We start from the raw sequence: 12,152 nt of genomic DNA, 5'->3' as shown, positions 1-12,152 counted from the left end.
GTTTGCATGCCTTTATTTCCTTGATGCCTATCACCTACTATCCTTTTGCTTTTATTCATGAGAAGCACATACAGTATAGCAACTGTATGTAAGGCAAGACTTCCCCTTATCTAGAGCTGGTTTACCAATATACAACGTTTAAAACTGAGCAAAGTCGATGCCAACAGACGGTAACAACGTCAATCATTAGTAAAGTTAAAGTATGTGATATGATGGTTGATTCTCAATCAACCAACTGGGCAACTCTGTTAACAAAATTTGGCCCGAGTTGCCGAACGGAAGCGGAATCATAACAGCGTCATGATGTGTCGTTCACGCGAACTTTCCGACGTCGCGAAAATGTTTTCCCCATAATTTCCAGCGATGTGAACGCACCAGAATACCTCTATAGTATGACATGATGCGTGGTCTTTACACGACGTCATGTGTTGCGTCATACTACTGTCATTGTACGTCATCAGAGTGCGACGGGCGCACTTTTTAAACCGCCTTATTCTGTGAATAAACTTTTCAAACGACAATTCTAATCTAAAGTGTCGTTCTAACAACATATTTTTTTCCCCGGCTGCCTATGCTGTTTAAAATGGATAAAGTCACAGACACATCACATACTCGTCTCAAAGACGGCCCATCAGGTAATTACAACAGCGTGTAACATTATTGAGTATATGACAGCAGTTTTACATTTCTGTCATGTTAATCCACATGAAAAGTCTCCCATTGATATTGCTTTCTATCTAATACATGATATCCCTGGAGGCGGTGAGGTGATGAGATACAAATGATGAGCCTGCTCTCGTCCTGGGTCTATATTGTAACTCCTCCACTTCTCTTGAACTTTATCTTCTTTGTTTTGTGTTGGACAGATAACTCCTCAGATGGGTGAGATACTGAGATACTGATCTTTAAGGAGCAGGCTGACTGAACATTCGGGGATCTAACCCAGTGCCTTTCGGCTGGGAGACCTGACCGGCCCTACCTCAAAGAGTATCAGCTGATATCCGCTGGTCTATGCGTTGGTCTTTCCCCAGACACCGAGTCCTCAGATGGGAGCTCTGTTGATGACGTTCCGCTGGTGAACCTGAACAGGAAGGAGAACCAGTCCACCACCAAGACCGAGACCAAGACTAGGTCCACACCGGCCCAGAGGTCTACATCCAAACCCCCCACAAGGGCACCCAGGATGCATGGTATTACAGCTACATGATACTAGTTCAAGTAATAATAATCAGTCCCTCCAGAAAAATGCGGCGTTTTTTTGTGAATGTTGCGGCCAAAAATCCTTGATTATGCGGCACGTTTTCTTAAAAAATGCGATGAAATATGCGGCATATTTATGCAATTTTATGCGATGAAATTGCGGGAACTTGCGAAAAATGCAGCTTTTCGATGACGTTCACGTCGCGTAATTACGTCACTTCATAACGTTCCCATGGCAACGGGGAAATGGCTGCTCTTGTGTGAAGTAACCGCAACATTTTTCAACTTTCTGCTAAGATTTATGTGACTTTTTTGCAACCAAAATGCTGGGATTATGAAATCATGCAAGCCCCACATATTTTGCGCGGAAATCGGCAATTTATGCGTGAAAGTGCGGCATATTTGAAAAAATGCGGCCCCCGCATGAATACGCGGATTTTGGCTGATTATGCGTTGAATTATGCGATCGCATAATCGCGTTTTTCTGGAGGGACTGAATAATAAACCAGCTCCCCACGACGAAACCAACAAGAAACCAAAGTTAGATGTAAGTGTTTCATTTGTTGTTGTTTGGGTGGTTTTACGTTGTACCGATGTCTCTTTGTATTTCCGATCAGAGAGCTCTGATGACGAACCTCTGAACAACCTGTTAGGTTGTTCAGAGGTTCAATGAATGCAACTTAATCAAAGCATCCGAAAGAAATAAATATATAGTCAAGAAGTGTTGTGGAAATATACTTGCTCTGATATTTACTTGAAACGAATCGCAGGATGTCTCATGGGAATTGTGTTCAATATTGATTGTATCAGTTGATTGTCGTCAGCCTCACTTGTGATTTATCGACTACCAAATGTTGTTGCATTGATGAAGGGTTATCGAGCGACAGCAGTGATGACGAGCCACTGGTCAAGATCACCTCCAAGAGTCCTCAGGTGACCATGCTTCTGAAGGTGATGGTGGAGCGGTATCAGGTTGAGGAGTTTGGGAACAAGTGTAAAGGCACAGGTAAGACTACAGCCGGTGCAATGAACACATATCCCTTTAAGAGGATTGTTGCTTAGAAGATTCACACGCATCTTGTTTCTATTTTTATTCACGTGTTTCTTGTTTTCCCACACAGTAATAACTAGAACTGGTTCGTAGGGATGAAAAGTCTCCCATTGATATTGCTTTCTATCGAATACATGATATCCTTGGATGCGGTGAGGTGATGAGATACAAATGATGAGCCTGCCCTCATCCTGGGTCTCTGTTGTAACTCCTCCACAGAGTTCCGTCTGCGGCTGGACCCTAGCGTCTCAGATGAGGAAGCCGAAAAACAAAGGCGTAAACAGGACGGAAAAACTGGCTTTTGTAAAATGGCGGAAAGGGACAAAAGTGGTAAGAAAAACTTAACGTTGGAACAATTTAAGACACTTTTAAGATAGTCGTTCATGCAATTCAGCATCTCTTCTTGATAATTCGGGCTGTTGTCTGCCATTATATTTATGTCCAACCAGTTCTGGACAGTGCTGATGATGTTCCTCTGGTGAACGTACTGAAGAATCTAAAGGATAAGAAACAGTCTGAGCAGAAAGCAGGTCAGACCCTCAACTCTGAGGGTCAAACACAAGACGATGGTAGGTGGAATAAAATAACAATAATCCTTGTGCGATATAGTACATTATGTCTTTCTCAAGACTGTAAATAATCTTCACAATAAAATCACAAGGCTACTTTAAAGTTTTTCTGACTTAAGCTGTTTCCAGGATGTGTTATATTTCATACTGGATGTATTTCTGTGTCTATAACTTTATATTACCTGTGTTGCGTTGACAGGAGACTCCTCTGATGATGAGCCCTTGTCCAAAGTAGCTAAGTCTAAAAAAACAGCAGGTGAATTTATTAATTTTTCTAATTTAACTAAATACACCTTAGAGTCAAAGTGCCGAAGTGTTTTTTATTTCTCAAAAGTAACTAATATAATATAATATAATTATATATTTTAAATTAAACAAATGACGCAATCATTAAATAAATTGTATTATACTAATAAGTATACAGCATAATTCCTTTATAATAAATAATGTGTTTTAGATTTTTGTGAAGCTCTTTGCAGCAATTTTCTTATTTGTAATCGCCTAAGAATAAAACAAACATAACCGCAGAACATGATGGTAATGACAGAAAGTCCTAGCTTCAGTGTTGCTTTGTGTTGGATATCACTGCATTTGGTCATCTGTTATCCTATTGGTCCCCCCAGTTCTGAATAGTTCTGATGATGAAGATGATGTTCCTCTGGTGAACTTACTGAAGAAGACAAAGGATAAGAAACAGTCTGAGCAGACAGCAGGTCAGACCCTCAACTCTGAGGCCCCTCAGACACAACATGTTATATTTCATACTGGATGTATTTCTGTGTCTATAACTTCATATTCCTTGTGTTGTGTTGACAGGAGGCTCCTCTGATGATGAGCCCTTGTCCAAAGTAGCAAAATCTCGCTCATCAAAGAAAGCCTCGGCCAATCAGAACCATTCTAGAAGCATCAATATGGGGAAAAGAACAGCAGGTGACGCCTCGTTAAACGTGACAAATTACACATGAAATTGTTTTATATATTACAAGTAATTAACATAATTTAATATAATCAACACCAAGTGTGAACATAATGGAAATAATTTATATCAAGTCTCAATGTGACCAATAGATTCTGTCGGATTCCCTTTTACCATTTATCATCTACCATTTTATGTCCTCCCAGTTCCGAACAGTTCTGATGATGATGAGGATGATGAAGACGATGTACCTCTGGGGAACTTAATGAAGAAGCTAAAGGAGGAGAAAACTTCTGAGCGGACAGCAGGTCAGAGCCTCAGTTCTGAGGCTCCACAGACACAACATGAGCGTGGGTGGAGTTAAATAAAGATAATCCTACTGTGTTATTACTTATAATTATCTTCTTCAATGCAATGACACGGACACATTTGAGTTTCTCTGTCTTCAGCTGTTTCCAGGATGTGTTATATTTCATACTAGATGTATATCTGTGTCTAACTTTATATTCCCTGTGTTGTGTTGACAGGACACTCCTCAGATGATGAGCCCTTGTCTAAAGTAGCCAAGTCTCGTCCAGCAAAGAAAGCTTCAGCCACTCAGAACCAGTCTAAAAAAATACATATGCGTAAAAAAACAGCAGGTGAATTTATAAAATTTTCTAATTTGACAGAATACACCTTAGAGTCAAAGTGCCAAAGTGTTTTTTATTTCTCAAAAGTAATTCATATAATATTATATAATTATATTTTTTAAATTAAACAAATGACGCAATCATTAAATAAATTGTATTTTACTAATATGTATACAGCATAATGCCTTCATAATAAATAATGTATTTTAGATTTTTGTGTAGCTCTTTGCAGCAATTTTCTTATTTGTAATCGCCTAAGAATAAAACAAACATAACCGCAGAACATGATGGTAATGACAGAAAGTCCTAGCTTCAGTGTTGCTTTGTGTTGGATATCACTGCATTTGGTCATCTGTTATCCTATTGGTCCCCCCAGTTCTGAATAGTTCTGATGATGAAGATGATGTTCCTCTGGTGAACTTACTGAAGAAGACAAAGGATAAGAAACAGTCTGAGCAGACAGCAGGTCAGACCCTCACCTCTGAGGCCCCTCAGACACAACATGTTATATTTCATACTGGATGTATTTCTGTGTGTATAACTTTATATTCCCTGTGTTGTGTTGACAGGAGGCTCCTCAGATGATGAGCCCTTGTCCAAAGTAGCAAAATCTCGCTCATCAAAGAAAGCCTTGGCCAATCAGAACCATTCTAGAAGCATCAATATGGGGAAAAGAACAGCAGGTGACGCCTCATTAAACTTTTCAAATTACATATGAAATTGTTTTATGCATTACAATTAATTAACATAATTTAATATAATCAACACCGAGTGTGAACATAATGGAAAGAATTTAAATCAAGTCTCAATGTGACCAATAGATTCTGTCGGATTCCCTTTTACCATTCATCATCTACCATTTTATGTCATCCCAGTTCTGAACAGTTCTGATGATGATGAGGATGATGAAGATGATGTACCTCTGGGGAACTTACTGAAGAAGCTAAAGGAGGAGAAAACTTCTGAGCGGACAGCAGGTCAGAGCCTCAGTTCGGAGGCTCCACAGACACAACATGAGGGTAGGGGGAGTTAAATAAAGATAATCCTAGTGTGTTATAACTTATAATACATTATTTACATTATGTCTTTCACAAGACTGTAAATAATCTTCAATACAATGACATTTGAGTTTCTCTGTCTTCAGCTGTTTCCAGGATATGTTATATTTCATACTAGATGTATTTCTGTGTCTATAACTTTATATTCCTGGTGTTGTGTTGACAGGAGACTCCTCTGATGATGAGCCCTTGTCCAAAGTAGCTAAGTCTAAAATAACAGCAGGTGAATTTATTAGTTTTTCTAATTTGACTAAATACACCTTAGAGTCAAAGTGTCGAAGTGTATTTTATTTCTCAAAAGTAATTCATATAATATAATATAATTATATTTTTTAAATTAAACAAATGACACAATCATTAAATAAATTGTATTATACTAATAAGTATACAGCATAATTCCTTTATAATAAATAATGTATTTTAGATTTTTGTGTAGCTCTTTGCAGCAATTTTCTTATTTGTAATCGCCTAAGAATAAAACAAACATAACCACAGAACATGATGGTAATGACAGAAAGTCCTAGCTTCAGTGTTGCTTTGTGTTGGATATCACTGCATTTGGTCATCTGTTATCCTATTGGTCCCCCCAGTTCTGAATAGTTCTGATGATGAAGATGATGTTCCTCTGGTGAACTTACTGAAGAAGACAAAGGATAAGAAACAGTCTGAGCAGACAGCAGGTCAGACCCTCAACTCTGAGGCCCCTCAGACACAACATGTTATATTTCATACTGGATGTATTTCTGTGTCTATAACTTCATATTCCCTGTGTTGTGTTGACAGGAGGCTCCTCTGATGATGAGCCCTTGTCCAAAGTAGCAAAATCTCGCTCATCAAAGAAAGCCTCGGCCAATCACAACCATTCTAGAAGCATCAATATGGGGAAAAGAACAGCAGGTGACGCCTTGTTAAACTTTTCAAATTACACATGAAATTGTTTTATGTATTACAAGTAATTAACATAATTTAATATAATCAACACCAAGTGTGAACATAATGGAAAGAATTTAAATCAAGTCTCAATGTGACCAATAGATTCTGTCAGATTCCCTTTTACCATTCATCATCACCCATTTTATGTCCTCCCAGTTCTGAACAGTTCTGATGATGAGGATGATGAAGATGATGTACCTCTGGGGAACTTACTGAAGAAGCTAAAGGAGGAGAAAACTTCTGAGCGGACAGCAGGTCAGAGCCTCAGTTCGGAGGCTCCACAGACACAACATGAGGGTAGGTGGACTTAAGTAAAGATAATCCTAGTGCGTTATAACTTATAATACATTATTTACATTATATCTTTCACAAGACTGTAAATAATCTTCTTCAATACAATGACGTTTGAGTTTCTCTGTCTTCAGCTGTTTCCAGGATATGTTATATTTCATACTAGATGTATTTCTGTGTCTATAACTTTATATTCCTTGTGTTGTGTTGACAGGAGACTCCTCTGATGATGAGCCCTTGTCCAAAGTAGCTAAGTCTAAAATAACAGCAGGTGAATTTATTAGTTTTTCTAATTTGACTAAATACACCTTAGAGTCAAAGTGTCAAAGTGTATTTTATTTCTCAAAAGTAATTCATATCATATAATATAATTATATTTTTTAAATTGAACAAATGACACAATCATTAAATAAATTGTATTATACTAATAAGTATACAGCATAATTCCTTTATAATAAATAATGTATTTTAGATTTTTGTGAAGCTCTTTGCAGCAATTTTCTTATTTGTAATCGCCTAAGAATAAAACAAACATAACCGCAGAACATGATGGTAATGACAGAAAGTCCTAGCTTCAGTGTTGCTTTGTGTTGGATATCACTGCATTTGGTCATCTGTTGTCCTATTGGTCCCCCAGTTCTGAATAGTTCTGATGATGAAGATGATGTTCCTCTGGTGAACTTACTGAAGAAGACAAAGGATAAGAAACAGTCTGAGCAGACAGCAGGTCAGACCCTCACCTCTGAGGCCCCTCAGACACAACATGTTATATTTCATATTGGATGTATTTCTGTGTGTATAACTTTATTTTCCCTGTGTTGTGTTGACAGGAGGCTCCTCAGATGATGAGCCCTTGTCCAAAGTAGCAAAATCTCGCTCATCAAAGAAAGCCTCGGCCAATCAGAACCATTCTAGAAGCATCAATATGGGGAAAAGAACAGCAGGTGACGCCTCATTAAACTTTTCAAATTACACATGAAATTGTTTTATGCATTACAATTAATTAACATAATTTAATATAATCAACATCGAGTGTGAACATAATGGAAAGAATTTAAATCAAGTCTCAATGTGACCAATAGATTCTGTCGGATTCCCTTTTACCATTCATCATCTACCATTTTATGTCATCCCAGTTCTGAACAGTTCTGATGATGATGAGGATGATGAAGATGATGTACCTCTGGGGAACTTACGGAAGAAGCTAAAGGAGGAGAAAACTTCTGAGCGGACAGCAGGTCAGAGCCTCAGTTCGGAGGCTCCACAGACACAACATGAGGGTAGGTGGACTTAAGTAAAGATAATCCTAGTGCGTTATAACTTATAATACATTATTTACATTATATCTTTCACAAGACTGTAAATAATCTTCTTCAATACAATGACATTTGAGTTTCTATGTCTTCAGCTGTTTCCAGGATATGTTATATTTCATACTAGATGTATTTCTGTGTCTTTAACTTTATATTCCTTGTGTTGTGTTGACAGGAGACTCCTCTGATGATGAGCCCTTGTTCAAAGTAGCGGAGTCTAAAAAAACAGCAGGTGAATTTATTAATTTTTCTAATTTGACTAAATACAAAAGTGTTTTTTATTTCTTAAAAGTAATTCATATAATATAATATAATTATATTTTTTAAATTAAACAAATGAAGCAATCATTAAATAAATTGTATTATACTAATAAGTATACAGCATAATTCCTTTATAATAAATAATGTATTTTAGATTTTTGTGAAGCTCTTTGCATCAATCTTCTTATTTGTAATCGCCTAAGAATAAAACAAACATAACTGCAGAACATGATGGTAATGACAGAAAGTCCTAGCTTCAGTGTTGCTTTGTGGTGGATATCACTGCATTTGGTCATCTGTTATCCTATTGGTCCCCCCAGTTCTGAATAGTTCTGATGATGAAGATGATGTTCCTCTGGTGAACTTACTGAAGAAGACAAAGGATAAGAAACAGTCTGAGCAGACAGCAGGTCAGACCCTCAACTGTGAGGCCCCTCAGACACAACATGTTATATTTCATACTGGATGTATTTCTGTGTCTATAACTTCATATTCCCTGTGTTGTGTTGACAGGAGGCTCCTCTGATGATGAGCCCTTGTCCAAAGTAGCAAAATCTCGCTCATCAAAGAAAGCCTCGGCCAATCAGAACCATTCTAGAAGCATCAATATGGGGAAAAGAACAGCAGGTGACGCCTCGTTAAACGTGACAAATTACACATGAAATTGTTTTATGTATTACAAGTAATTAACATAATTTAATACAATCAACACCAAGTGTGAACATAATGGAAAGAATTTAAATCAAGTCTCAATGTGACCAATAGATTCTGTCAGATTCCCTTTTACCATTCATCATCACCCATTTTATGTCCTCCCAGTTCTGAACAGTTCTGATGATGAGGATGATGAAGATGATGTACCTCTGGGGAACTTACTGAAGAAGCTAAAGGAGGAGAAAACTTCTGAGCGGACAGCAGGTCAGAACCTCAGTTCGGAGGCTCCACAGACACAACATGAGGGTAGGGGGAGTTAAATAAAGATAATCCTAGTGTGTTATAACTTATAATACATTATTTACATTATGTCTTTCACAAGACTGTAAATAATCTTCAATACAATGACATTTGAGTTTCTCTGTCTTCAGCTGTTTCCAGGATGTGTTATATTTCATACTGGATGTATTTCTGTGTCTATAACTTTATATTCCCTGTGTTGTGTTGACAGGAGACTCCTCTGATGATGAGCCCTTGTCCAAAGTAGCTAAATCTAAAAAAACAGCAGGTGAATTTATTAATTTTTCTAATTTGACTAAATACACCTAAGAGTCAAAGTGCCAAAGTGTTTTTTATTTCTCAAAAGTAATTAATATAATATAATATAATTATATATTTTTAATTAAACAAATGACGCAATCATTAAATAAATTGTATTTTACTAATAAGTATACAGGTTCGATTTTGATTCATAATGTCGTAGCTCCCCTTTAACTTTATCTTCTTTGTGTTGCGTTGGACAGATGACTCCTCAGATGACGAACCATTGAGCAAATTTACAAACACTCGACCTTCAAAGAAAGAGGAGGCAAATCCGATCGAGTTGAAGAGCAGCCGCAGAACTAACAAAAAGAAAAAAAGAACAGGTGCAGTCCTCTTTACACTTGAGAACAAATGACAGCTTTAGTCCACATATGTGACTCTTCTTTGCCACTAAACGTATACATTTATTGGGGAAATAGGGTTAAATAATTCTTCATTAATTAACATATAATGTATTTTGTGAATATATTTTTGTTTTTATTACTGCGTATTTATATAATTACTTTATTTAGTATTTCTCTACCTTACCTTGTTGTTCTCCCCTACATATCCAGTGGCTTCCAGTGACGACTCGGACTATGAGCCGAGTAAGAAGACCATGGGCCCCTCGGCCCCCAGGCCTTCACCCAAGAGCCGGAAACCTCAGCCTAAACCTCAGCGTAAACCTCAGCCTAAACCTCAGCCTAAACCTCACCCTAAACCTCAGCCTAATCCTCAGCGTAAACCTCAGCCTAAACCTCAGCCTAATCCTCAGCGTAAACCTCAGCGTAAACCTCAGCCTAAACCTCAGCCTAAACCTCAGCCTAATCCTCAGCGTAAACCTCAGCGTAAACCTCAGCCTAAACCTCAGCCTAAACCTCAGCGTAAACCTCAGCGTAAACCTCAGCCTAAACCTTAGCCTAAACCTCAGCGTAAACCTCAGCCTAAACCTCAGCCTAAACCTCAGCCTAAACCTCAGCGTAAACCTCAGCGTAATCCTCAGCCTAAACCTCAGCATAATCCTCAGCGTAAACCTCAGCGTAAACCTCAGCCTAAACCTCAGCGTGATCCTCAGCCTAAACCTCAGCGTAAACCTCAGCCTAAACCTCAGCGTAATCCTCAGCCTAAACCTCAGCCTAAACCTCAGAGGCGCAGGCAGAAAAGTAGCCACCATAACGACGTCATTAATCATTTCCATACGGGAAATAATGTACTCACTCAAAGGTTGAACTATATAATTTATTTTTTACAAATACTATTTGAGCCTTTATTAATTTAGCAAATGCAAAGAACCATCGGGGATCTAACCCAGTGTCTTTCGGCTGGGAGACCTGACCGGCCCTACCTCAAAGAGAATCAGCTGATATCCGCTGGTCTATGCGTTGGTCTTTCCCCAGACACAGAGTCCTCAGATGGGAGCTCTGATGATGACGTTCCGCTGGTGAACCTGAACAGGAAGGAGAACCAGTCCATCACCAAGACCGAGACCAAGACTAGGTCCACACCGGCCCAGAGGTCTACATCCAAACCCCCAACAAGGGCACCCAGGACGCATGGTATTACAGCTACATGATACTAGTTCAAGTACTAATAATAAGACAGTTCTCTCAGGACGAAACCAACAAGAAACCAAAGTTAGATGTCAGTGTTTCTTTTGTTGTTGTTTGGGGTGGTTTTACGTTGTACCGATGTCCCTTTGTATTACCGTTCAGAAGACCCCCCCCCTTTCCAGATGTGACTGTTGTGATTTCTGTTGAACAGCAGCAGCGGCTGAGGGCTCTGACGAAGAACCTCTGCTCAACCTGTTAAAGAAGCCGCTCAAAGACGCGACAAACAAAAGTTTGTCACAAGAGAATGGCAAGAGGACAGAGAAGAGGGACCAAACTCCTTCGAATAACAACCAAGGGCCATCAGGAAAGGCCATAGTCACCAAGAAGATGAAAAGACAAAGGGCTTGCAACAATGGTAACAGAGCGCCCCAGTCAGAGGGGAATTCAGGTCAAGGTGCTCTGTTTGAACAAGAACTAGGGACTCGTTGATTTTGGAATATTACCACGTTTCTCTGCCACGAGGATTTCAAAGAGTGTGGTTCCTAATAGCTTCCCACGCACTAAGTAGAACCCTCTGCTAAATGAATTGCAACTTAATGAAAGCAGAAATTAATATAGAGTCAAGCAGGTTGTGGAAATATACTTGCCTAACTGATTTTTACATGAAATGAATCGCAGGATATCTCATGGCAATTGTATTCAATATTGATTGTAGCTTTCGACAGCTTTGAAAGAAATGGGATATCGTGTTGGAGCAGTTCATGTTGCATTTCACATACCTGCAAACTAGTCACCTTTCGGCGAAATTCGCCGTTTTCAACTCAAAATAGGTCATTTACGTGAATCGTGTAGATCCGAAGATTTTTTAAGGGGGGGGGGGGGGGAGACGACTGACCGACCAGCCAACCAACCATAGACTGTATAATAACCGACTGTATAATGAGCGAGAAACAAGTTTGCTATCTTCACAATAAAAAAAATCTTTGGCCAAATGACTCGTGTTCCACGACCACCAATCATAATCAGCGCGCGTCCGCGTCCCCCTCCCCCCCCCCCCCCCCCCCCATCGTTCCAGTCTTGGAGTGGACTGCTCAGTCGTCAGCGAGTTACAGATATAAGTTTTGAGGTAAGTCTAGTAACCT

At 38.9% G+C, this 12,152-nt stretch overlaps 1 protein-coding gene across 6 annotated transcripts; it reads left to right on the top strand.

Moving 5' to 3' along the window:
• Window positions 1–480: 480 nt before the first annotated feature.
• LOC307084935 (uncharacterized protein) lies at window positions 481–11,911 on the top strand. 6 transcript variants are annotated; one of them, XM_079749468.1, is made up of 31 exons: window positions 481–635; window positions 867–882; window positions 1,032–1,190; window positions 2,072–2,206; window positions 2,471–2,581; window positions 2,701–2,820; window positions 3,020–3,076; window positions 3,444–3,533; window positions 3,637–3,750; window positions 3,943–4,086; window positions 4,264–4,377; window positions 4,745–4,834; window positions 4,938–5,051; window positions 5,244–5,387; window positions 5,593–5,649; window positions 6,017–6,106; window positions 6,210–6,323; window positions 6,516–6,656; window positions 6,865–6,921; window positions 7,288–7,377; window positions 7,481–7,594; window positions 7,733–7,930; window positions 8,139–8,195; window positions 8,545–8,634; window positions 8,738–8,851; window positions 9,044–9,184; window positions 9,390–9,446; window positions 9,682–9,804; window positions 10,036–10,140; window positions 10,858–11,016; window positions 11,222–11,911. In XM_079749468.1, the coding sequence occupies exons 2-31, from the start codon at window positions 879–881 to the stop codon at window positions 11,497–11,499; spliced, it is 3,381 nt and encodes a 1,126-aa protein (XP_079605594.1). In that variant the 5' UTR covers window positions 481–635; window positions 867–878; the 3' UTR covers window positions 11,500–11,911. The 6 variants fall into 6 exon arrangements, with proteins under 6 accessions (XP_079605594.1, XP_079605593.1, XP_079605592.1 ...); XM_079749467.1 differs by lacking the exon at window positions 867–882 and having other exon boundaries at window positions 7,787–7,930; XM_079749466.1 differs by lacking the exon at window positions 867–882 and having other exon boundaries at window positions 9,044–9,142.
• Window positions 11,912–12,152: the final 241 nt, after the last annotated feature.

The sequence above is a fragment of the Pollachius pollachius genome (genome assembly GCF_949987615.1).
Source record: "Pollachius pollachius genome assembly, chromosome: 13".
Taxonomy (NCBI): Eukaryota; Metazoa; Chordata; class Actinopteri; order Gadiformes; family Gadidae; genus Pollachius; species Pollachius pollachius.
The sequence above is the reverse complement of the archived record's forward strand: the minus strand, read 5'-3'. Positions and strand labels throughout refer to the sequence as shown.

Bases quoted from the DNA above. Each gene is read 5' to 3' on its own strand.
- LOC307084935 (XM_079749464.1), top strand. From the start codon at position 572: ATGCTGTTTAAAATGGATAAAGTCACAGACACATCACATACTCGTCTC. The intron at 5,052-5,243 runs GTGACGCCTCAT...ATGTCATCCCAG, and splicing joins TATGGGGAAAAGAACAGCAG to TTCTGAACAGTTCTGATGAT. The intron at 6,107-6,209 runs GTCAGACCCTCA...TTGTGTTGACAG, and splicing joins ACAGTCTGAGCAGACAGCAG to GAGGCTCCTCTGATGATGAG.